Source organism: Pipistrellus hanaki (genome assembly GCF_964339955.1).
Source record: "Pipistrellus hanaki genome assembly, chromosome: 11".
In the NCBI taxonomy this organism is placed as follows: Eukaryota; Metazoa; Chordata; class Mammalia; order Chiroptera; family Vespertilionidae; genus Pipistrellus; species Pipistrellus hanaki.
In genome coordinates this window covers 34,991,889-35,019,230 of record NC_140513.1, presented here as the reverse complement: position 1 = coordinate 35,019,230, position 27,342 = coordinate 34,991,889, and the positions used below count along the sequence as shown (strand labels likewise).

Sequence of the window (27,342 nt, the reverse complement as noted above, 5' to 3'; positions counted from 1 at the left end):
AATATTTTTGTTACTATTGATGTCTAATTAGAAAGACTATTTGAGCCGAAACTGGTTTGGCTCAATGGATAGAGTGTTGGCCTGCGGACTGAAAGGTCCCGGGTTCGATTCTGGTCAAGGGCACGTACCTTGGTTGCAGGCACATCCCAGTGGGGGGGGGGGGTGCAAGAGGCAGCTGGTTGATGTTTCTCTCTCATCGACGTTTCTAACTCTCTATACCTCTCAATTCCTCTCTCTGTAAAATCAATAAAAATATATATTTTTTTAAAAAGTGAACTTTAAAAAAAAGACTATTTGAAGTTGACATAATCAGTTTTTAGAGTAAGATTTACTTAAAATTCTGGAATCCAAAATGTTTAGTGATTTTCATTTAAAAGTTTAAAATTAAAGCAGAACATTGAAAATCCTTATTTAAAAATATGCTTTGATAAGTGTGTAGAAAGCATTATTTCAATTCTTTGTACCCACTATATAAAAAAAGAAAAATGTTGTGATTTAGAATAATAGTAATAACAGACATACAGCCAAGGATTCATCTTTTTTGCTTGTCCAAGGCTTCAATTCTGCGAACCCCTGAACTGTGTAGAAATTCCAAAAACATTTCAATCGGGCAGTTCAGTGATGTGAATAATTATGCACGAAGACCTCATTGGAATATGTGCTGCCATAAAGCACTCCACTATCAAACCCAGACCATCTACCCCTCTCCATCCTCTGCCTCACATCAGTGACCGCCATCAAGTGGGAGGCTCTGCCCACAGGAGAGGACTTGCTGCAATGGGTACATACAGTTTCTTCTCAGCTTTCCACCCACGCCATTGGCTCGTTAAAACCAATCGTTCTGACAGATCTTAGCATTATTATTTCACTAAGCAAACCTATCCCAAGGTGTTGAAAATGCTATTTTGTTCGTATGTTACAGAAGCTAAAAGAAAAACAAACAAACAAAAGAAACCCACACTATTAAAATTTAGGAGCATAGAAGAAAGCGTAATTAAGAGGGGATTCGTCCAAGGCTAGTATAAATTCAGAAATGGTCCTGCGAATTCTGAGATGGAAGGTTGTCCAGTTCGTAAGTCATAATGACCGCTGTCTTTGGGAGCCCATTTGGGCCTGGCACTTCATATTCCTTCCCTGAAATCCTCACAGCCACTTTACAGGGTGGCTCCACGTTTCACTTGAGAAAATGGAGTCCCAGAAAGGTTCAGTGACTTGCCCAGGGTTTCAGGACCGTTTGGTAGTAGGTCCTGACTCTCATGCATAATTACACCTTTCTCATGTGAGTAGAGACTCCACTCCATTTAAACAGATTTAAATGAAAAATAGAAATAATGTGAGTGACAGTGTCTTCTGATAGACCCGGGTCAGTTAGTTTAAGATTGCATATTTTTTCATGTCATATGCTGGGCAGTCTACAACAACAAAATAAAACAAAAAGGGGCAGTGAGCTGCTTGCCCAGACTTGAGTTTCTCAATGTTTGACTGGGATGAGCTTAGGGAGGAAGCTCTCATAGGGTCACATCCTATTTACTTCAAAAATGTCAAAGCTCGGGGGTTGGGTGAGGAAAGAGGGTCAGGTTTAGATTCCAGGTTTGCATAAAGAGGGGGAGGGCTCGCCGAGACCGGTTTGGCTCAATGGATAGAGCTTCGGCTTGGGGACTGAAAGGTCCCGGGTTCCATTCTGGTCAAGGGCATGTACCTTGGTTGCGGGCATATCCCCAGTAGAGGGTGTGCAAGAGGCAGCACATCGATGACTCACTCTCATCAATGTTTCTAACTATCTCTCTCCCTTCCTCTCTGTACAAAATCAATAAAATATATTTTTTTAAAAGAGGGGGAGGGCTGTTTAGAATAGCCAGAATTACAGTCTCAGGGTAATATTGCTGGAGGGAATTGAGTGGACAAAGCAGCCGGTGGAAATGTTCATTGGTTTTGAGTTGATTTCAATACATGCATTCTCAACTTAGTGTATCTCTGTCTGACCACTCATGAAATTTTATTCCACAAGCGTTTGTGTAGCAAAGTATTCAAGGAAATGATTGTTGCGCTTGCAAACAAAATACCATTTGTTTGTAAGGGCTGCTCAAACTTAATTGATGTCTTTTAGGTATAATGACAAATCCTGCAGATAAGCCAGGATCTACAAAGCGAGAGAAGGCATTTCAGTCTAAATGCCAGATATGTTCTTCTCTGAAGTGAGTTTAGAGACCAAATTTTGTACATTTGGTGTACACTAAGTTCAGGGAATCGGCGAATGGATTCATAGGAGAGTGTAATAAAAATGTCCTGTGGGTGGTCATGCACCAAGTTCCTCTTTTATCTTCTCTGCTTTGGTCCAGGTGTGGAGGGGTCTTAGGTAGGTGTCCAGTGATACCAATACAAGTCACATTTCCAAATCTGGAGGTATTGTTACCTTGTTTTTCTGTTACTACCGCCCCCCTTTAGTCCTGGAACTTTTGGATTAATATAGGACACAGTACAGAACAAATGCACTCCCATTAGCAATATGCACTCCTGCTCACCCTGGGAGTGACAGGCTTTCTGGGTCTTCATTAACCAGCGAGAGAAGATTGGTTTCCTTTGTGGGATGGTCTACACATCATTCTTGAATAACTTTGGCATGCACTGGCTGCAGCCAGACTAATGCTCCTACCAATCCCAGCATGCTTCAAACACCTTCTGCCTCATCTGTGCTGTTCCAGCTCACCGCCAATGCTTTTTCCGTAAATAGTGACTTATTTAGCGTCTCTACAATGATATCATTTTTTCTGGCTACTTGTTCCTACTTCTATTTTACAGAGTCTTAAGAAACATAAAAAGAGACTGGTTTTTGTCTTAGATACTTTGTTGAATACTTAGTAAGTCAGATATTTGGATGACCGCTGATTGGCCATGCAATTTCCCCGCAGGTCTGGCCACATAATTGCCCATCGTTGTATTAGGCAGAATCACTCTTGTATTTAAAGCAGATTGCCCTGACTAGGAAACAGTTTCAGTATCAGGATTTGCTGTCACTCCTCTTGTTGATAAATTCATTTTCTATACTAAGATGTAATTATGTTGTCCTTTTTCTCAATTGCTTACGTTTAAAAAACCATTGGGGGCGGGGGAGCGGTGAAGGGAAGGTTAGTTTTTGTTTGTTTGTTTGTTTGCGGGGGGGGGGCGGGTGTTAATGCAGGTGAGTTAGTCACCCAAGATTCCGTATTGGTCCTTATTTTTAAGGGCCACCGAGTACAGTTTTATTTCCAACACTCACACATATGCAGAACTATCTGAGGAAACTCTTAGGGAGTAATTTTTTTTTTTAATTTAAAAGTTAGCAGTGATACTTAGAAACCCAACAAAAAGAGCCAGATAGAATCACTCTTTTGGGATACGTCCTACTTCTTCTAAACCCACTGATGGGCCCATGAAATACTGTGAACTGCTCAGAGCAAAAATGTAATGAAAATACCAGGTAGTGTGAGCGTCCTCAGGTACCATGTTTTTGCAGCTGGAAACCCGAAGGGTTTGGGATGAGGTTCCGTTGAGACTCCCTGACCAGGCTGTAAACCACATCAAACCGTGTGAGCTTGTCAGGCAAGGTGACAAGGTCACAACCATACTATTAGGAAGTAATGGAATAATGTTAGTACATGGTATAAGAATCAAATACTATATTTTTAAAATAAGGTGATTTTTCTCCAAGTTTTATATCTGTTTATCCTTGGTGGAATGTGCTCATGTTGGGCTTTTGGAACCTTAAAGTGAAATTAAGACTCAAGAATCTCCTGAATTCTGTGGTAAAAATTAGACAAGTGAGTTGAGAGAGACATTGTGGGTACAAAAACTGTGTGGCTGTGAGAACATGATATACCACACTTGGCTTCCTGATCCAGTTGTCAAAAACCCATCTGACCATGTGTATGTCAATTTCACCTGCGTGGGACCATCTGGAGATGGTGTCAAAAAGTGACTTATAGTGCTGAAACCAGTTTTGCTCAGTGGTTAGAGCATCAACCTGTGGACTAAGAGGTCCCAGGTTCGATTCTGGTCAAGGGCATGTACCTTGGTTGAGGGCACATCCCCAATGGGAGGTGTGCAGGAGGCAGCTGATCAATGTTTCTCTCTCATCGGTATTTCTAACTCTCTATCTCTCTCCCTTCCTCTCTGTAAAAAAAAAAAAAAAAAAAAAAAAATCAATAAAATATATATATTTTTTTAAAGTGACTGATAGCATACGCTCTGCAGCCAAGTATAGCTTGTTTGAATTGTAGCACTACCACTTACTACCTGTATGTACTGGAGTTACTGTGTGTAGCTGAAAGCCTCGGCTTTGACATCTATGAAATGGGAATAAGAAGTTTACTTATATGATACAACTTTTTCAAATTATACTGTAGTAATGCATGGATCCACATGCAGTACCTGGGCCTGGCCAAGTGCTTACTAAATGTTGGTTATTACAAGGTCCTTAAAGGATGCAAAACTTCCTAACAGGAAAAGGTTACACATACAAGACTCCCCATAAAATGATGTGTGTTTCATTGCCTGGAAAGGTCACACTGTGCAGGCAGTTATAAATGTTACCCTTTTGGTGTATATTATCATTTATTAGGTCATTTGCAGTAAGACCAAGAAGGGACCTGAGAGATGTGTGGCATTACTGCTGGTGACTTCTTATGGGACAGTGGTCACCAGACTCAGGGCTGAGAGAAACGTGCTCTTTTTCTCCATGTTGGCTAGACTTGTCGCCTCTAGATCATTGCTGGCCCCAAAGCTCTTGGTGCTCAGTCTTCTGTTTTTGGAGGTGCAAAGGGTCTTGGTTTGCAGAGGCCAGTGAAGTGTGGGCCCAGGGCTAGAGGATCCTACACTACTACTGTGAACTGCAGACTTCCTGGCACTTCTCGGCTTTCACTCTGTCTGTGGTTTACCAGATGTCTGGTAGTTGGACTTCTTCACCTCTATGTGATCCCTGTGAGCAGAAGTATGCATGGGTTATAAAACACGAATCAGACTTCTCCACCAATAGAAGTTCTCTCAGGATAGCAGGTTCCCTGGTGGCCTTTTCCTGAGCTGGTTACCCTTCCACAGGTAGGGACACCACTGAGTCCAAATCCACTGGTTTTCCATATTACCTTCCTCACTTTGTTTTGGTGAAATTCAGGAATTTTTTAAATTAAATCACTTCTGAAGTGGTATGCTCTCCTCAGAAGTTAAATCGTTTCTGAGTAGGATTATTTTAAATGCCTGCTTCGTTCCCTGTGTCGTTCCAATTTCCTGAAGCTAATTTCTTCCCTCTAATTATAAGCACTCCGAGAAGGACTAGCTTTTGCAACTCAGCATGAGAGCAAGTAACTCATTTCTTCAGGCTGAGTTGAATGCAGAAGTCTTCCCGAGTCTGCTTATGGTCCAAAATAAAGGCCCTGTTAATATATATATATATATATATATATATATATATATATATATATATATGTGTGTGTGTGTGTGTGTGTGTGTGTGTTTACAGAGAGGAAGAAAGAGGGATAGAGAGTTAGAAACATCGATGAGAGAGAAACATTTATCAGCTGCCTCCTGAACACCCCCTGTTGGGGATGTGCCCACAACCAAAGTACCTGCCCTTGACTAGAATCGAATCCGGGACCCTTCAGTCCGCAGGCTGAGGCTCTATCCACTGAGCCAAACTATTATTATATTTTTAGCACTTAAGTTCCCAAGTCAAAACCTTGTACTTCATATTTCTGAGGACTCTTGCCTTGGCGCCCAGGGTAATATGGGAAACTTATTTCTCTTCTCTTGTTCCCCCAAAGGGTAAGATTTGGAATATGGACGTTTTCACTGTGTGCTAAATGTTATTTTAAAATCACTAGATTGATTTAGACATATTTGTCAAATCCTAGTATACTTTTAGGTGTTTTGCTATTTGCTCATGAGAAAATAAAATCATATTCCTGGATTCTGCTTTACCGTAAATAAGTGGCTGGGATGTTTATCCAGAGCTTTTGTTGTTGTTGCTTTAGCCCCTCCCCCAGTAGCTACACTGGGAAAGAGCAGATTGGCACCCCCTCTCAGGCGGAGCTAGAGACTAACATTCAGAACTGCCCCTTGGCTCATTTCCTGATTTCCCTTGCAGTGGTGCATTGAGTGTACTGAATTATCCTGTGGATTCCGTATTGTCAGCAGAGGGCCAAAGGGTGCTATTTGTTTTAGAAGCAGAACTCTCCTGCTTCCAGGGATGCATCACACAACCTCCCTCCCTTTCTTCAGCATTTCCTGCCTCACCGAGCTCTAAATTGCTTCCTAACGAGTATTGTATGAGAACAAAACACAAATGATTATGTTTGCATTGCTCTCATATTTTAAAAATTCATGTGGTTGGGTCTTAACTTCCTTAATATTGGGTTCTTTTGCTAATGCAACCTTACAAAATAGCCTAGATCCAGTCTTGCCCCCTCTGAAAACTTTGAAACTGAGAGTCATAACTCGCCTTTCATTTTTAATCAGAGGTCATAAAAATATAGGCATCTGGCCTCTGTAGGACTCTCGTCTTCCGGTCTTCTTCATTTTCAAGCCACCAAGTAGGAGTTGTGGTTCGTAACTTAGCGAAACATTGTACTGTCTACCATCTCTTCAATGCTCCTTCTGCACCAGAAAATAGGTTAAGTACTTGGCATTACTTTGACTCAGTCAGTACGATGAAGTAAAGTAGATATTAGCATCTACATTATAAATGGAGAAACTTTGGGAAGTCAGTTTCACGTCGGCAGAAAATGAAGGAGCCAGAATCTGAACACTGGGCTCCCTCTCGTAAGGAGACCACCCACAAAAATGTGTGAGTGGTGGTAGTGGTGGGGAGAGTGTAGCATAAAGCGAAGCATTGAAAACGAGGTACAGTTGAATTATTGGGGTTAATCACTTCATTAAATTATATGATTGTCTAACCACTATGCCGTGCACCTGGCACTACTATAAAATATTGAAGGTCAACCATAACTGAAAAATTAAGTTTTAAAAAAAGAAAATTAGCTACAAGGAAGATACTAGACTCTCCTGCTCCCTGGGACATGCCAGTGTCCATCTGTGTGCATATGACAGGGCACAGAGGCCACCAGGAGCCCCTGTCACACCTCAAGGAAGGCAGTGAGTCACTGTCTCCCTTGCCCAAATGTGCCGACCCACCCTTAGCAAGTATCCTTCTAAAATGACAGTGGTGGACAAGAAGGAAAATAACTGCACACGTTGCAAGATGATTGTCATATTTCCTACTTAAGAGATTGTCACACCTCACATTCAAGACTAAATTAAACAAGTGTCCTGATTAGAATTCCATGTGTGCACTAAGTCAGAGGCCGTCCAGCATTTATTCTTCAAAAAAAAAAAAAAAAGACCAAAAGTCTGTGCCTATGCACTTGGGTTTGTTTTCTGTGTGTTGAGATTAGCATTGCAGTTCTCCAAAGAAAGTATCTTTTGTTCTATAGTCATCATCCTCTTCAGTGCTGAGAGTCATGAGAAATAGGTACCCAATCATTTCATATTATAATTACTTATTGCAAGTTCAGAATTACCCCTCCCCTCCCCGTCATTGCCTATGACTTGGAACCCAGCATTGGGCCCTTGTGCCACATTCTCTTTTTTTAACCTGTTAACCGGGGAGTTCCCTTTTTAATTACACAATGTACAACGGGCGCATACTCTTTCACTAGGACGTGTCAGTACGTCACGCCCAGCGGACGTAATTTTATATTATTATTTTTTTTATTTATACTTAATTAATATTTTTTCGTTTATGTATATATAAAGCACAAAGGAAAAAACAAAATTACAAACAAATAGAAAAGAATACCAACAAAAAAAATGGAAACATCGAATTAAAAAATTATAGCCGAAACTGGTTTGGCTCAGTGGATAGAGCGTCGGCCTGCGGACTGAAAGGTCCCGGGTTCGATTCCAGTCAGAGGCATGTACCTTGGTTGTGGGCACATCCCCAGAAGGGGGTGTGCAAGAGGCAGCTGATCGATGATTCTCTCTCATCGATGTTTCTAACTCTCTATCCCTCTCTCTTCCTCTCTGTAAAATATCAATAAAATATAAAAACTTATAAATTTTACAAACAATTATAAAGATTACAAAAAATATATACCGTCCCTCTCAGGGCGCAACATATATTTCAAGGATGTATTCATATGTCCTACCCATTCCCGATAGTGTTTATGTTTGATGTATTTATAGGTCCCGCTTGGTTAACAGGTTAAGAAACTGAAAAAGGGGATTTGTTGGTTTTAGTCCATGTCCCACATTTTTCCATGTCCCACATGTACGTGCAGAGTGTTCAACATTGCTAAGTTCTTCGTTAGATTACAAGGCAATTGCCCGGCTCTCCATCAGAACCAGAGATGTTCCCGATGCCTTCCGTTGTGACAGGAGCTTTATTGTAGTTTTCCCATAATGTTGCGAGCTTTTACCACAATAACTGCAGGGCCAGAATTGGGAGCCATTTTGTTGAGGAGACTGGAAATCCTCCCCCTTTTCAAAATGAAATGACACTGGCTAATCCCACCCTCCTCATGACAGATGTAAGGTTCCATTACTTGCCTCCCTCAGACGAATGCCCCTTCTCCACGTCGAGAACAAGAGCAGCATTTGGCATTTGCTTAGCCCAAACCCAAATCGCTGACCCTTTGTTTTTAGGACTTTGCCATTTTGCTTTCGCTTTTTAAAATTTGCTTGTGACTCTGCTTCCCCCATCTTTTTCTTTTTTTTTGGTACAATGATTCTTACCTTGTCTTTCCCCAGTCCGTTTCTGACCTGGAGAGACGTGCAGCATGTTATTGTCAGGACTTCCCGTGCAGGACATTTGAACGCTAATGACTGGAAAACCAATGCTGCTGGTTTTAAGGGTGAGAACTTCTTTCATATTCTGTCACAGGCAAAATATTTTTCTTCCCCCTCCCCCCCTCAATTTTAAAAGGAGAGCAGGAAATAGAACCCCTCAAAAGAAACTTTCAATTGTGTGCTGACACATGGAGAGCTTGATCTTTTGATAAATCAAAGGCAGATTCTTTTTTTAAAAAAAATCAATACCTATAAGGCAGATGACCTTGGCTTCCCACACCATATGTTAATTTCTTAAAAGATAACCAACCCTCAAGTATAGTCACCTATGAGGCTCCTGATTGGTTTATTTGCTGACATTGATTATCTGAGTCCCATTTGTAATAATGTATTTTAATTTCCTTACCTTCTGTAGTTATTTACTTTCTCTTAAATAATAATCGGTACACTAGTATTTTGTTCACTGTAGTACTGTTAGTTGCTGGGCCAGGCTTCCTATACATTTTGTGTTTGTTTGTTTTGCAACTTCTGTAAACAGAAAAACAGGCATACTTCTAAGGCATTACTTTATATAAACTAAAAGTTCTTATGAAGCTTTATAATGTGCAGTCTGTATGAAATTGTGCTTAATATATATATTTGAAAGCTAAGTATTTTCCCTATGGCTGATAGAGATTATAGTTTCCTCTTACTGTCTTATTAACGGTAGCCATTGTGTTTGTTGTCATTCATAACATATTATAATAAAATGGAAATAATTAGGTAAAGCAGATGTCCTAAAGTTTACTCAGTGTACTCAGGTTTCAGATGATCGCAATTTTAATCCATTAATTTAAATTACAACAAAGATTACTCTTGGTAAATATCTGCGACTTAAGTTTACTTTCAAATAATCTTAGTATCATTATATATTTCTAAGGATGAAAAACATCTCATAGCATAGAAAATATCTACTTAGAAATTGAGCTTTTGGTCTTCAGATCATTGGTAACATGCTAAATAATCCTGGGCCAATCATTTAATTTTCTGAGCCCTAACTTCCCCGACTTAACCATTTTAGAAGCTGAATAATATTATACATACGTTATCTTACATATGACTTTAATATGCCCTTAGTGAATTATACCTGATGTATACAAATATTCGTGCTGGAAATGTAAAATGTAATTTAAAAATTATTTGCACAAAGCTTATTATATTGTCATGCTTAGCCAACACCTATACATATACCAGGCAGGCAGTGCCCTATAGAATAGTTGTTTGACTAACATCTTCACTGAAGACTTCCCTCTGTTTTTAGAAAAAGAATATCCTTTGCTTTTGAGTGTTATCGAATATCTTTCCATGTTTATAAAGTATATATCAGTGTTCAATGAGTTTTTAATCTAAAAAGTTGTGCTTGTTGGGATCACATTTTTCTGTAGCCCAAATCAGGACACTTGATCCCAAAATAGCAATTTGTTATGTGCAGCATCAGAAATATTTGAAATTTCTATTGTTCTAGAAATTCAGTTATTTTGCCACTTGTTTGTTTTATTTGATTAGCTTCCACAGGCTCCCAGCTCCTACTATATGAATCCATGAGGCTGGAGAGTGGAGTTGGGTGGAGGGTTGTGTGTGGGGGGTGGGCGGGCTGAGAAAGGGAGAGAGATGGGGCTGGACCAAAATATAAGCTTGGCTGCTTCAACACTGCAGTGAACTCCCTAGCAGAAAGTTCACAGACTAAGTACATTGACCTCCATGAAGCGGAGGAATCAACTTTAGCCCAAATGAAAATCTTAGTTTTACTTATTCCTTTTTGGCAACTTAGAAAGAGCAAATGGTTCTAATAAAAAACGCAACTCTTTTGAAAACCTCTGTTGGTTTTGGAGAGGGGGAAACAGGATTTAGACTAAATCGCCAGATCCAAACCCGATCCTGAAGGGGGCTGTCCACTACTGTTGGCAGGGAGGAGAGAGCTTTTTACTATCGCACGTGGCAATATTTAGTATAATATTTCACTTTCCTCTTAGCTCTCTGCCAAGAGTAACAATTAAAGTTCGCTTTTTCATAGATGAATTACCCTGAACGGTCCGGACTCCCAGCGGAATTGTTTTGTAATTTTGTTGATGGCAAGCCCCATATTTCATCTAAACATGATCATAATAAGAAGAATTCCCCCCTCCCCCAAAAAAAGGGAGTGATTTTCTTTCCTACTCTAAGCATTACCATTCCCTCCCTAGTGTCCCACAAATAAAAGTGATTAAGACAGACGCTAGCAGGAGAAGCCATGTGCTTGGGGGAAGGAGAGAATGCAGGTCACTGGGACTGGAGAAAGATGGGCTGACTTCTTATGAAATAAAAACTGAACGAACCAAAAAAAAAAAAAAATAGCTAATACTTGGAAGAGGTTCGTGCAACAAGACCTCAGCGAGAGCTCGTATTTTAAATTAGGTCAGCCTGCTCTCGCCGACCTTCCTTAGCAGGAACACATGGCCAAACATTCCTCACAGACGAGCAAAAGGAAGTTGCCTCCAAACAGAAGCGTGTAGCCCCGGGTCCTGTCCCTCTTCCCAAGCTCTCGGTCCCAGCACCCAGTGGGATGTGCATGAAATGGACTTCAAACACCTGTGCTGCCCGGGGCTTGCTTTTGTGCCCTCCTGTTGGGCAATTTCACTTGTTAGAAGAGTGTTTTCATTTTTCTATTTTAATGAGAATAATTTCACAAATTGGCTTGGTGGGTATTCTTCTGCAGTGGGTACAGTCAGTATCAACATCAGAATTTCCTTCCCATCAAAGCAGCTCAGAGTAGCAGCCAATTTGGTTTGGGGTCTCGCCATCCATAGACTTGAGAATCTTACTTATCACTGGTAACTTCAGAGCAGGGAACACCCTAAAGAGTAACCCTCTTACCAAATGCTGCCAAGCCCATTTCACACACAGTTCGCATATCTCTCCAGATGTACCCATATGTGGGCCCTGCGAGGCAGAGAACTGATGATCTAGGTCACATGTGTCAAACACACGGCCCGCGGGCCAAATCCAGCCCGCCAGGCCTTGCAATGTGGCCCGCACCGCACTGTCATCACTGCACTCCGCTGTCAGTTTATGACATTGTCAGTTTATGACTGTTCAGTAAACCATTCGGCCCGCGATTTAGGCTGGATTTTAGATTTTGGCCCCTTCTCTGATTGAGTTCGACACCCCTAATCTAGGTTGTTGAGACCTGTCCCCAAGGCCGACTCCATCCACCGTCACCCACGTGGGTTGGGACTTGGAAATTGGACGAGATTCCCCCCCCCCCGCACCCCAGAAGCAGCCACTGGCTTCCTGATGACTGGCATAGGCAGGTTCTCATTCAGGCTGGGAGGCTGGCCTTGCAAAAGTGAAAATGGTGGCTCTCGACCAATTCGTGTCTGTGTTTCTCAGAGTGTGAGTGGCTTTACCCTGGAGTTGCATACCGATGACCGGGTGCACAAAACCTCCTCCTCCTCCTCTCTCTGTGCTCTTGCTTGTAATCTCCCTCTGTAAACAGTCTGGCAGTGAGCAGTTCACAGCACAGGGAGCGAGGTGGCAGCCAGGCATCAGCATTATCATGCTAATGTCACCTTCATTTTTAATCATTTTAACTGAATAATTATTCTATCGTGCTGCTTCTTTAATAATAATAATAATAATAATAATAATAAACAACTACCTGTTAGAGTATAGATGAGATGGGGTTTTTTTTGTTGTTTTTTAGGATTTGGTTTTCAAAATAAACATAGACCAGTGAATACATAACTTATGGAAACTGACTAAACACTAATTTGTTGTTCTGCTGTGAATAATCCTAGTTCAGTTTCGACACCTTTTGACATTAAATTCTCTATTTCTTTAAAAGTAAATAGAATAAGTATCATGTACCTATTAAAGAATACACCTGAGATTATGCAAGAGGATAGGAAAGTATTTGTGTGAGGCCAGATGAACAGATGTGATGGCGCCACTGCAGAACTAAACCCCAAATTCCAATATGTTACTACTGACCAGCATTGGCAATGCCCGGAGATGACCTTGGCATTTAATTATTTGGTGTGTTTCTCCCCTCCCCTCCCCCCCCCCGTGTTATTTTATTTTTATTTTTTTGCCTTTGATCCCTTCCCTTTTCTCTGATGAAAAGTCTTTTATGTTTCTTTCTTCTCTCATACTCCCATGTGCTCCTTAAAATGTACAAATCAACTGTAGAAGCCAGGGCTTCTGCGATCTGGGTGGTTTTCTTCGTAGAATTGAACTTGTGGTCCCTTCGTTTATTTATTCATAACTGTCTCCGAGCACCTTCAGCATGCTAGCCCAACCCAGGCTGAATGAAGTGGAAGGAAGTGTCAGAGGCCCCGTGACGTTGCTCCATCTGATCTGGCCTTGGTGTTGCCTGATCTGATCCAGCCGTGGGAGGATTCACATGCAGAAACGGACTGGCCTGCTCCTTTGTTTCCCCTCCAGGAAAGCCCCAGGGATCCACCGGGTCATGTGAATTTAGTGTTGCCTGTAGTTTTCTCATCATGTAAAATATATCCTAACCTCAACGGCATGAAGCGTCTAATGTAGACACCATTGTGGCGTGTGATGGGCGTTTGGCCAACTCTGTGTGTATACATTGGATATGTAGAGCCATGCTGCATTCTTCAAGAATGCATAGCTAGTATTACTTCAGGAAGAACTTAGCTGTTTGTGGTAATCTGCTCCCTTTTTTCTACATCTTTAATCAGAGGTCAGAGGGCCCCTGTCTCCCCCCATGACCTAGGCTGTGAGCTGACTCTCCACCGCCCCCTACACCGCGCGCTCCCCCCCCCCACCCCCACCCCGCCGTCGCGGCCGCCGCCACCCCCATCCTTATCTCCGGTTTGTGGGTACAGTTATAACTATAAATGAATGCATGCAACATCTGTGCTTTAGTTTTTTTTTTTTTTCCCCAAAGCGTCTGTATTTGGATTATATGATTGTATACAGCTAAACGCTCTTAAATCTAAGAGCAGGAATAGACGTCAGATAATAAATTAGGACCTTCTGTCATCTTTACTAGGCGAAAGAATGAAAAAAATGTCATTGAAAATCAACAATGACAACTAAGTGAGCGAGGTTACCACGCCTTCCGTTTCACTGCCCTCCCAGACTATGTAAGTCTCTTTTTTTCTACCAGCATGTTGCTGAAACCTCCCCATCCCCACTGACTCTTTCTGTGGCCACAACTAAACTACTAGATTTTTTTTTTTTAATTTTCTAACTGATTTCCCATCATGGGGAAAACAATTGACAGTCTAACATGACTTCTTCGCCTCCAAGGCCTTAATTTTTAATAACCTTTATTACCTTTCGTTGCCATCATTTTCTTTGCACCGGTAGGCCTGGTAATTGTAAGATGTTCCGGTACATTTTTAATACCTACCTGTCTTGCTTTGTAACTAGTCTGTAAAATAAGTTTGCAACACATTAAAAGCGTTAGAAGTGCTGTAACCATTAAGCATGCCATGTGCTGAAACTAAAGATTTTGAAATGTGGTTTGAGTGTATAAAGCGATATTTGACGTGTTACCGTTTTGAAGGGTAAAAAGCTAAGCTGTATTTTATTCTTCCACTCTACAAATACTATGTCATCTTTGTTGCCTCGCATGTTGATGTGATGTTGGTAGCTATGATTAAAGCCACATCATGCGCCTTAATGGGTAATCTGCACATCATGCTTTTGGAGAAAGGTCAAGGTGAAATGCTACCCATCTGCTCCGTGTCAGAGCCGATATAGAATCAGATGCCTTACTCCAGCCCTGGTCTCATTTGCAGAAATGAGCCCCTCGTTCCTCTCTTATGTAATGCAAAGAAAAGGGAGGAAGGGGCAAATGCTTTTGATTCTACCTAATAAAATTTGCTCACTGGAAATGCAACCTGAGTTTCCTTCAAGGTTTTGTTTTAGACCATGCTCTAGGCACTCATACTCATATACTATGTATTAACTTAAAACCATGGTCGGCAAACTGCGGCTCGAGAGCCACATGCGGCTCTTTGACCCCTTGAGTTTGGCTTTTCCACAAAATACCACCGCCTGGGCGAGTCTATTTTGAAGAAGTGGTATTAGAAGAAGTTTAAGTTTAAACAATTTGGCTCTCAAAAGAAATTTCAATCATTGTACTGTTGATATTTGGCTCTGTTGACTAATGAATTTGCCCACCACTGGCTTAAAACCATTCATTTTTGTACTTATTGACCACTGTATATATGAGCTTATCTTCTTTTTTTTTTCCTTTTCTTTTTTTACTTTTATTAGATTTACTTTATTAGATTTATTTAATTTACTCCCGGGCCATAAGTTTTTTTCTTTCAGTTTCTTCTGGGATATCTTTTTCTTCTGTGCCCCCTTCTCTTCTGGTTTGGTGACACTCCGCTCTTTTTCAGTAAGAAGCACGTCCCTGTGACGGGGAGAGCTCACGTGTGGGTTATCTCCCTATGGGCTCTGTAGGTTTTACGCCCCATCTTGGGAGCTTTGTTCACCTGAATGTGCTCAATGGCCAGAGAGTCTACATCTGAACCCTGAAGTTCAGCATCGTTCCTTTAAGCAAGTGCAGCAAAAATCCATCACTCTTTTTGGGCCACCGACCCTGTGTCCAGCCCCGCCATTTTGCCTGGGCACACCTAGCAACTCCACCGTTGTGCCAACGGAATGGCACTCACTGCTTCTGTCCAGTGACATCCTTCGGATACTTGGTGGCTTTTGATGTGCATAGCCTTGATGGCCTGGGCAGTTTCACGGATGTTTACTTAAAGTAAACACGGAGATTTGAGCCTCTTGATGTGCATGATTTGGTGGGGTTTCCTGGGTCTAGTGACTAGTGAACCATTTTCAGAGGTCACCTATGGCCACTTTGGGGAAGAATGAACTTATCTGCTTGCTCAGTTACAAAAAAGATCCCAGTCTCACACTATTTAGAGACTCCACCTTTGTTCTTTTTTCCTGGTGGGTAGTTCACCTAAACATCTACGTAGGAGAGTGATACACATCCCCTGGCAGCACACAGCTTGACTTTGCTTCATCTTGTTTCATATCCAAAATGCCCACTTGCCCCATCTTGCCTTCAGATTTGAGAGGGTTAGACATGTTTTCTACAAATCAGAATCGTTGTTTTTTTCTTTGTGCTGGACTTTGAATGGTAATTTTAGATTTGTTACACTTTGGGGTGTTTTGTTATCTTTTTTCATCCCCAAGTACATAGTTTTATATGTAAATTTGCATGTGATTTCACACACAAACTAGAATGGAAAGGACTTTGGCACTATTTGACAGCTACCTCTGTACCAGATATAATTGGTTAATGAAGAGACTAACATTTGGAGTAGTTTTGTGGTTTTGCCCCAGTCTTACTTAAGAACCATTAGAATTCTCTCTAAGAGAGAGTCTGTTATTGATATTTTCTTTGGCCTTTGATGGGAACTAATGGAAGTTTTTGTACTTAGTTTTTTAGAATGTGGGTAACATAATGAGAAGGCTGAGTTGAATGAGAATTGCTTTGAAAATGGAAAACACCAAACATGAAGAACCTTAGAAGTATATGTTCATACACCACAACTTTATGCTCCCCTAAATGAGGATACAGATGCGGAACTATGTTGTTAAAAGGCTGTTTGGGATTGAAGATAATTAAATTCTCTTGAGTGGGCTAGAGAAAGAGTATTAAGAATTTTGTAATAAAATTATCACTATTCTGTGATAATACTAGTTTATCTCATAACCACCTATCAGTGACAATAATCACACGTCAAGCACAATTATACATATATTCTGTTTTAAAACTTAGTCTTAATGTTTAAATGTTACCTTGAATTCGACCTACTAAATCTTAAAAGTTGTAAATAGTTGCTTCAACATAGGAATTCATGATAGAAATCTGAACTAACTGCAGTTATCAACTTTCTAGTCATTAACACACAGTGTAAAAGCGCTGAGTATAAAATGTGATTTTTTTACAATATGCAATAGCCTGTACACTTTACATAAAATTGATGTCTCTTTTCATGTGATTACCTGATGAAACTCAGTTTTACAAATTCTAATGAGGCTGGACTTCCCAGGTGTTTAAAAATTTCTTTCAGCAAGTGAATCTGGCCCTTCTTAATGGTAGTGTTGGAGAGTGGGATTTTTTGCGCATTCCAGAAAGGCCATAGACTATGCCCCAGATAGAGTTGTCAGTGCTGACACCAGGCCAGGCCTTGAGATAGGGTCTCATGGCCCCTTCCTAGCACGTAGGCCTTCTTTCACAGAACACTGTCAGCTTTCTGAAGAACAAGATGACCCTGTGAATAACACGGTCGTCAATGGCATGAATCTGACATTGCTTGGGAAAACTGTTTTGTCTTGGGTTGCTTGCTCTACAAGAACAGGATGTGATTAATGTGCTTAAAAGCAGTCCTACACAAAGGGTCGCTGCTGCTCACTGGTCTCTCTGCTTGGAGAATGGCTAGTTGCTTGCCTGGCAGGCTAATAAAGGCTCCCTAAATTTTAATTTGGTCTGGGCTTCAGTGGTCATTAACTTGCATTCGCTCTACAACAGTAGCAAATCTTGATATTTTAGGCAAAGATGAAACTCATCAAGCCCTAAACCCAGTGACACAGGGGGTGACCAATGACGGCCAGTGCTGTGTCAAAAGTGTGTAGTGACGATAAGTAATGACATGGATTTTGTAGAATCACTAATAACTGGATTCTGAGTCCAGTTCCAAAATAAGATACCCACAAAGAATTTAAAGCAGGATAGTCTTATCAAAATACACACACACACACACACACACACACACACACTCATTCTCTTAGAGACTTTTAGCTATCGTTTTCTTATTTGAAGTTTTGTATGTACTTATTTTTATTTATTTATCTTTATTGTTGGAAGTGTTACACATGTCTCCTTTTTTCTCCCAATTGACCCCCTCTACCCTGCTCATGCCCCTCCCCAGGCTCCCACCCCACTATTGTCTGTCCGTGGGTTACACGTATATGCATATAAATTCTTTGGTTAATCTCTTCTCGCCACCCTCCCCCCCTTTTCCACGAAAATCCATCAATCTGTTGCATGTTTCAGTGTCTCTGGGAACAAAATAAACTGATGAACGAGATACTGTAGATCCAGAGGTTTTGCATGTATTTAAAACAAAAAACTCAGCGTAGTGCTTCAGAGCATGGGCTCCCAAGTCATACACTTGGGATTGAATCTTGGCTTTATGAACAAATTTGTCTGGTTAATCGGCATACATTCTTAATCACCTTTACTGGAGTAAATTCACATATGATAAAAAAAAACAAAACACCATTTTAAGCATACAAATGTTTGCATCCATGTGACCATCACCACAATCAAAGTATAGAACCTTTCTGTCACCCAGAAAGTTCTTTTGTGCTCTTTCTCATCCCTTAGCTCACCCCCGCCCCCACCCCACCTACCCTATGCAACCAGACATACTTTCTGTCACTATGGATTAGGTCAGTGGTAGGCAAACATGCGGCTCTTTGGCCCCTTGAGTGTGGCTCTTCCACAAAATACCACGGCCTAGGCGAGTCTATTTTGAAGAAGTGGCATTAGAAGAAGTTTAAGTTTAAAAAATTTGGCTCTCAAAAGAAATTTCAATCGTTGTACTGTTGGTATTTGGCTCTGTTGATTAATGAGTTTGCTGACCACTGGATTAGGTTGTCTTTTGTAGACTTTTATATAAGTAGAGTAATTCGAAACTGGCTTCTTTGTCTCCATATACTATTTTTAAGGTTTATCCATGTCATTAGGTATGTGAGGGGTTCATTCCTTTTTATTGTTAAGTGGTATTTCACAATTGGACTAGACCCCAATTTGTGTACTTGCTTTTTCATGGGCGATTTTGTTTCTAGTTTGGAGTCGTTGTAAAACTTGTATAAATGATTTGTGTGGACAAATTGTAACTTTTTAAATATCCGACAGTGAGCAAAGGGCCCTCTAATTTCACAGAGACCCTGAGGCGCGAGGAAGCAATCCGAATGGCTTAGCCGATGTAGAGCATTGCAGGCCTGTGTACAGCATAGACCCGGTCTGGGTCAGGGAAAAGCTAGGAGGCCATCCTTTTGGAATGGCATGGACAAAGGGAAGAAGGAGGGAAATGGTATCCTATACCGAATTTAACCTAGTATGCACTCAGGGAAAATTGCCATCTGCATTGTCACGCATCCTTCTTGAACAACATTTAGTATTGGATTGATAAGCAGTTACTATTCTGTTAAGATTTTTGTATGATAAAAATTGAGCATATGTATGTATGAGTCATGGCCATTAACATGCTGTGGATAGCTTAGAAATGAAACGCTCCCTATTACTTCCAATTTGTAGGTGTACTACTATATATTCATACATTTCTTGGAGCACTTCTATTCTCATCTTTGTGGTCTCTTATCTAATCTGGGTAATAGTTTTCATTTGTCAGTGGTTCTAGTTAAAGGGTTAGCTTCCTTCATTGCGTTCTCTGTTGTTGTTATTTTCTGTAATACTGCTTAGATTTCAATAAACAATCAATGGGCTCTAACGTAAACATAACCAGCTGTTCACTCATGAGATAATTAATGTCATATACATAGCCTAGATCAGAAACATACATACGTCTAAGAGGGTGGAAGATATTTGAGAATTTTGAGTTACTGTTGGGATCCGAAGCTTGTATGAAATAGTTTTAAGAGCATCTACTCGGTTTAAACAGGTTTTGTAGATTTGCATTTCTCGAAGAATTGGGGATTAAAACTGGATGAGACAGCTGTGGCAAAAGTGCAATGGACAGGGTGAGAGAAAAGAGGATTCACTATGCAGAAAGGGCAGGTATGGTGCGATAAGAAAAGGAATGGAAAAGCCCGGTTGGCGGGGCTTGGTGGTTGAACATCTGAGCCACCAGGAGGGCACATGCCTAGGGTAGGGGGCATGAAGGAAGGAGGCAGCCAATCAATGATTCTTTCTCATCATTAATGTTTTTATCTCTCTCCCCCTCTCCCTTCCTCTCTGAAATCAATTAAAAAAAAACATTTAAAAAAATAAAAAGAAAGTAATTAAAAAGAACTGACAGCAAAGCGATTTGAATCCTAGAATCAGGCATTCTCTTTTGATTAAAAAAAAAAAAAAAACATTTTGGAGCCACTGCAGTGATTTTGAGAAAGTGAGCTGGGTTGCAGTAATGACTTTCAAACAAGTTGATCCTACTTGCTTGTCTGATGTCAGAGTTTTATTTCTTAAACTGATGGTGTGAATCCAGTGGTTCTATGATATGTCCTACCACATGACATGTCTATAAGAAACTGATTTGCTAAAATGGATGAAATTTCTCTTGCACTGATCATCTTATATTATCTTTGTTTGTAGTTGTGTATTTCTACTGCAGGACTGTGACATTCAATGAAAATTTTTTATCATCTTTTGGCCTCCTTCTAAATGAGAGTTACAGGGCTGGATATATAATCATCTTTGCAAAGAAGAAAAAGAAATGATTTTTGAAATTGCTTTTTAGTAAACCCAAGGCAAAGGGTGTGGTGTTAATATTGCTTCTTAAAAAACATCAGGTCAGAAATGGTTCTTTGAGGTGGCTTCCCAAATTTCCTTTGACCGAAGTCTTTTTGTCAGTTGTTACTGTTCACCATGACCTTCAGGAAGCCGCTTCACATCCCATATATGAATTCTTTTTCACGTGCAGTTGCTGACTTTGTATTAGCCAAGTGACCTTGCAGAGATTTAAAGAAAGCGAGTAACGGAATTCTGGTAAACCTCTTGAGTTGCTTTAAGACTGTTGCCGGTCGTGTGACAAAAGCATCTCCGTTATAGGAATTATTTCCTCTCTTGTTGAAGGTTTGCGTAGCTATTCTTTTTCTTGGCCTTGAAGCAAACTTATTATGGTCGATAGTACTAGAAAGCAGCGTTGCTGTTTTGAACCCACTAGAGGCTGCAATGTGTGAGCTTTCTTAATACAGTGTTTGAGATGGTTTTGTCTGGAAATCGTTGGCATCTTTTCATCTTTTCCCCTCAGAAGTATCTTCAGAGTCAAGGCAAAAGATATGAAGATATGTGTCCAGCTTTGTTCTAGAATTCAATATTATGCATCTTAGAAGCCTAAAACCCCCCACTGAATTTCAGCCACATATGAGGAAAGAATCCAAGGACGTGGCTAACAATTGCAAGAAATGTGTAGGATTGTGTAATATGACTGCCATTGTGGCACTGATATCCAGCCTGTGGTCCACTCACCAAGCCATGTGCCTAGAATGGGATGAAGTCTGCATTAAAGAGGTATCTTGCCCAGCCGGTATAGGCTCAGTGGTTGAGAGTCGACCTACTAACCAGGAGGTCACGGTTCAATTCCTGGTCAGGGCACATGCTCAGTTGTGGGCTCAGCTGATGATACTCTCTCATCATTGATGTTTATAACTCTCTTCCCTTCTCCTTATCTCTCTGAAATGAATTTTTTTTTTAAAAAAAAAAGAGGTACCTTTCTTTAATTTATGTAGGTCCCACCTGAGTAGCCTTGTTGCATGGAATTCTGTTATTATTTCTCCCTTAATTATCAAAAGCATAGGCATATTTTAAAAGGTATCTATTGAAAGATGGCTTGTTCTTCTTAACCTTTGCCAATTGCTTCACCCTGGACATACACAGAAACTTCATGAACCAAGTAACTCAGTGATACCAGACTCAAATAGAATTTTCCAATATCTGGGATGATCGCATCACTATCTTTATCGCCACCTCTCTAGACAGTTTGATGTTAAGTGAGTGTCTTGAGTGCTGAGCTCAAATCGATTATTCATTTCATATTCCTTTTACATTCTCCCAGTTTTTGTGACCAAAAATGATTGAAGCTGCATGAATTCAAATGTGTAATTTTTTCATGGAGGGAGCAGTAGATCTGTATTTGGAGTAACGAGACTTTGTGAATATTGTCGACTGCAGGATGCATGAGCACAGACAGGAGGCGGTGGTGAAAGGCTTTATCGTGGTCATCGTCATGCTGTCTAGTGAAGGAGCTCCCAACACACCCTCTTTTCCTTCCAGGAATAGAGCTTTCGGTGTGACACAGGGAAAGATGAAATTGAGGCACACAGGAGAAACCGTTATTGGAATTGGTGCACACGTATCAGTTTGGACTCTGGCCTGGGTGATCCCCGCACAAACTGCAGCACCAGCTCTCGTTCCTACCCCCCATCAGAGCGGGGAGGGGGCTCTCCCTGGCAGTGCCCACACGGAGTCCATGGGAAATGGGCCCTGCTCTAGCTCTGAAAGCTGGCTCAGGAGCAGTGAGGTAGCCCACATGAGCACGAGACAAAAGGGCCTCATGATTACATCTTTTTAAAGCACAAGTTTACTAAAGATGGCCTTAGCCCTCCTCTCTCTCTCTCTCTCTCTCTATCTCTCTCTCTCTCTCTCTCAATCCAGAGAGATCTTGATATTGGTGCCAGTGTTTATAATATAAACCAGACCCAAAGATTCCAAAAGAAATCCTGAAAATTAATCCTGCCCCAGCTCTCCGCATGGCTTGCTAAGGCCACTGCATCTAGCGAGGTACAGTTACATGCCAGGCGATTGCTTTGCAGAATCCATCTGGATCCATCTTCTGTGCAATAAATAGATCCAGACTTTTCGTTTCCTTAGAATCTCAATTCAGACTCTTTACACATGGTCACATCTTGCTAGCCTTAGGCATTTTAAAAGCAATTAAAGTTCTACCACACATCCCAGTAATGGCTTCAGCAGGCTTCATTTTATGGTGTTAGACCAGAAGACAAGGTAAACACACCCCTGAGTTTCCAGAGTCATCTTTGAAAGAGTCAGGAAGAAGGCCGTTTTAACCGCTGCTGGGTGATAACAAATGGGAAGTTGCTCTTTGCCACTCAGTGCCATTCTTCCATCTGTGCCTGTCTGGTTAGTTCTAGTAAATAAAAATGAATGTTTTTAAAGCCTAACCATGAGTAGAAAATAAAGTTTCTTTTCCATATTAATATGACCTCTACACTAAGTTACAACCCCTGCTAGCAATGACTGAAGAAGGTCACTTCTCAGAAAGAATTGGGAAAAGGATTATGGGCCAGATGTTAACTTTCCTTCCAAATCCTACATATTTCTTTTTCTGCGCATGATATTTTAATGAGTTTTGAAGAAGGGAGCAGACAGTAGGCCGCTGTTTTGCAAAAGGCAAGGAGGATAAACATGGTCCAACTGTCTATTTGTGATCTCTAGGTAAACGCCTGAAATGTGTTTTGCCATCTTGTTATTCTGAGGGTGATTCTTGATTTAAGAATTCCGTTGAAATAAATACTGTGTGTCTTATAGGCAACAGTAACCAATGGATACGTGTGTGTGTGTGTGTGTGTGTGTGTGTGTGTGTGTAAAACAAAGAGATTATGAATCCTTTGGATCCAGTCCCTGTGACTTTGGGTGAATTCTTTTAGTGGTCTGAGACTTACGTTTTTTTCTGCTGTAAAATTCGAATGATACTATCTTGCCAATACGACGGTTGTAAAGATTTCATTAACTAACACGTAACAAAATGCATATGTAAGATATTATTTTCACCCCAAAAAAATTTCTTCTAGGCATCTTATTTTGAGATGCATGCTTGATATATTAAATGTACTTCAACTGTAAAAGATTAGGTAAGACAGATTTAAATAGATTAAATGGAAACTACTATTGTCAACATTTTAACTAAACATGATTTTGTATCTCAGCTCAGTCACACCCTTATTCTATACTAACGGTGCATAGAAGCTAACTCCTTAAGTAAAGTACATCCAAAAAGTAGATACCTAGAACACTTGTGCTTGAAGAGTGCAGGATAATGTATCCCTAGGTTAATTGAGAGAACTGTATCTTCTTAAAATACCTTTATAAGAGAAGCAAAAATGTGTGTGGCATATGAAAAGATGTTGGCATGAGGGAAGGTTGTGGGTCATGCCTACAGAGACTCTGCCCCTGGCCTTCCAGAAGAGATGCTAGATAGCCCTAATACCCTCAGGAAATGGTTCTCAAAGTGTGGTCCCTGGTACAATAATATCAGCATCACCCGGGAACTTGTTAGAAATGCAAATTCTGGACCTTACCTCAAAACTACAAATGAATGAATCAGTGTGTGCTTGCACAAGTCCTCTGGTGATTCTGATGCACCTTCAAGTTTGGGAACCACTGACCCAACTCACCCACTGTATGTATTGCATTAGCTTCCTTCCTGTGCATCTGAATGAATAGTGCTAATGAAGTACCATCCTTAGAAGAAATGAAAAGTAGTTTTTCAAATCAGTGGGCTTTTGTGAATGTTTTTTTCCTTTGTTTTGTTGTTTAGATAATGAATCCCATTTGTGAAAGGTGTCCTCCAGACAGCCCCATTTCTTGTCAATCATTTAGTCATTTGCTCCCAGCAGTGTTTATGCATCTTTCTGTCAACTGGACCCTAACCCTCTGTTTTCAAAATTTGTGTCCCCCAGCCAGGGGGTGGGAGACCCAAACTGTTCCATCATCCTACTGCCTTAATTCTGTTCTTCTTCACACAACTAACCATTTCTAAGTCATCTAAATTAGCTGCTTCCATTTCCTTGCTGTTCAGTTCTCTGTAATTCTCTGCAATTTTTTTCCCCCCACTTCTACCTTTGAAGTGAAATTACTCCTTGAGATTTCAACCAGAAGGCAGCCGCTGTTTTTCTCTGGGATTTCATGCTTTTGATCTACCCAGTCCAGATCTGCCTTTCCTTGCCTCTCGTGATGCAGACATACAGCCCTGTTTTTCTTTGACACTTTACAGATTCTTTCTCTCCCTTCCTTTGACATCAGCCATTCCCTAGGATCTGTGGCTGAGTGGGCGGGACCAAGAGCAGGAGCACCGGCTGCTTGTGCTCTCCGCCTCATACATCATCCTCTTAATGTCACTGCTTTCTTTCACAACTCTACCTTCCTTTACACCACAAATGCTCCCTCCCTATTAATGACTTAGAGGTCCGGTGCACGACATTCTTGCACTGGTCAGGGAGGGAAGGGGGGTTCCTCAGCCTGGCCTGCACTCTTTTGCAGTCCGGGAGCCTTTGAGGGGTCATCCTTAGTGCTCGCCAACCATGACCAAAGCTTGTGGCTGAGCGGTGCTCCCTGTTGGGAGCACACTGACCACCAGGGGGTAGCTCCTGCATTGAGCATCTGCCCTCTGGTGATTAGTGCGTGTCACAGTGACCTGTCATTCTGCCCTTTCAGTCAATTTGTATATTACCCTTTTATTATATAGATTTCCAGCTCTACATCTTCAAGACCAATGTCATCTATTACCAATCTTGAATCTCTGCAAAAGGCTCTCCCTCAGTCATTTAAGACTCAGAACTTCTAAAACAACTCATGAAACATTTTTTACAAAGCAGTGTCCTAAAGCTTTCTGGAATCTCAATTAAATGATGCCCTTTCCCTGATCGTTGGCTACTCATTAAGTCTATCCATGAATTCAAGCCCTCACAGCTCCTTGAGGGACACACCAGTCCCAATGAACTGTTGCATGACTGACCTCCATTTATACCTCCAGGAGTCCAAATCTTGCTTAAGAATTTAAGAACCATCTCTAGTCGTATTTCTTCTAAGAGCATATACAGTCCTCATTAATGGCTGACATTTTTTTTTTTGAGATTTTTACAGAAATTTTCTTCTTATTGCCCCTTAAGCCTAAAAGCTATTTGAGTTTTAGGTAAATAAAAAGGAATGTTCGGATAAACCTATGGAGTACTTGATACAGTAAGGATAAGTGTTAGCTTTCTTTCCAGTGAAAAGGTGGTTATTTCCATTCGCAGGAAATAATTTCTTCTTTGCTGTCACTCTTCTTTGTGCTTTGTGATCATCACCTCACCAGTGGGTGTTGCTTCCGTGTCAGGTGAGCCACAGGTGTGTGGAAGGGTGAAAAGTAACTGCATCTTTGTAACCACTGTTAGCCGCTGAGTGTGAAAAGGGACTCACTTGAAATAAATTCATCTAGATTTTCTATTTCTTTCTTTTATGAGAATTTAAGAAAAAAAGAAAAGTTAAGAGAAAATTAAATGAAGAATGATCTAAAAAATTTTTTTAAAAGAATAATACACAAATAAGAGTTTTGTCTGCCAACTCATCAAGATCCCAGTCTGGCATCTATTTGCTTAGGTTGTACACCGAGATCTAGGCTGGGGAGTTGACATATAGCCAATCCAATCTTCAATTAACTTTTACCCAAAAGCCCTTATAATACATTTTTTAATCTTTTTCTCATCTCTGTCCAAATAAGTTTAGTTTCCTAAGAATAAGCACAGTTGTGAACTGCTTATGCCCTGGGATCCATGGCTAGGTCTCCCCAAGTTGGAAAAATAGTTTTCCTACCTCCATTCAAGAATTACTAGTCAATTACCTTAAATGAACTTCCTGCTTATTATAACAGTACTGAAGCAAATAAAAGAGGAATGTCCAGAGAAAAGAAGAAAATAATTTGACTTTTTTTTACAATGGAAAGAAGGCATATCACCTTATCTCTGTAAATAAAAAAATAGTAAATATGCATTTTTATATATGTATATACCATCTAATAGTGTATATGGAGATCCACATGTAAGGAAGTACATCGTACATGGAAAAGGACTCAGCTGTGTTTTCCTCAAATCTCCTTAATGCGTCTCTGTGCCAACGAGCCCGTCTGAGTACCTACAGCTGCAGACCGAACCCATCCCGAGCGGAGCTTTGAAGTGCAGACCCACAGCCAGCCAAGTATCAGCGTCTGGAAACCTTCCCCGTCAGGTCCTCAGCAGCCCTGGTGGCAGCTGGCACATTTGGATCTGGCTGGCGTTGTTACTAGAGCCAGGATGTTAGGAAGAGCGAGGGAAAAATAAAAACAAGCCAGGCGGAGGCAGGCAGGTGCGGGCTGCTCCGCCTGCCTGCCCTGGGGGAGCCTGCACTTTGCATTGTGCTGAGGGAGAGAGCAGGGTAACTGTCCTGCTGACGACCCAAGAAGCCCTTTACATGCCTTTCACGTTGAAATCTGAAAGGATCCCTAATGGAGAGGTGGATGCAGGAGAAAGGCAGGGAGGAAGGGAAGGGACGGGTCATTCTGGAAGCATCCTGGCTTTCACCTCTCCGACGTGTTTAGGTGAAGAAATGCTGACATGGGAGGCTGAAGAGCACTGTGTACCCCTCTTCATCATCATGCATCTCCCGTTCTGTGTGGTGATGATTTGCCACTCCACTTTACTTTGAAAAGGCAGGACGCGTGTGCTGACATTACACATGTGGGGGACACGGGGCGCCTAAGGAGAGTGTCGCAGGCCCGCTCACATTTCACACGCACGCCCCCTCCATTCTGCACATTTGGCCAGGTTGATGGATAGGTACGGGAGGCACAGTGTCCCCGGTGGGAGCTGTAATTTCAGAGCAGGTGGCTCAGCGCCTTGAGGATCAAAGCCCCCGAGGCGGCCGGGACGGCACAGGTGCAGGGGCCCTTTGATCTCGGGTTGGAGTTTCTACCCACCCGCAGATCAAGCAGCTCCCTCGTCCAGGAA

The 27,342-nt window shown here is 41.2% G+C and overlaps 1 protein-coding gene and 1 pseudogene across 2 annotated transcripts in view; one reads left to right on the top strand and one right to left on the bottom strand.

Moving 5' to 3' along the window:
- The window catches only part of LOC311630430 (proprotein convertase subtilisin/kexin type 5), a 274,874-nt gene that overhangs the window by 199,624 nt on the left and 47,908 nt on the right, over positions 1-27,342 (top strand). The window contains exon 10 of the mRNA XM_084899423.1: positions 8,776-8,879. Within this exon, the coding sequence (XP_084755549.1) occupies positions 8,776-8,879 (104 nt within the window). The remainder of the gene's footprint in view (positions 1-8,775; positions 8,880-27,342) is intronic.
- On the bottom strand, positions 15,116-19,543 carry LOC311630221 (large ribosomal subunit protein uL22-like; annotated as a pseudogene). The gene is made up of 2 exons: positions 19,430-19,543; positions 15,116-15,649 (listed from the first exon to the last, which is right to left on the bottom strand). The product of its transcript is annotated as a large ribosomal subunit protein uL22-like (transcript).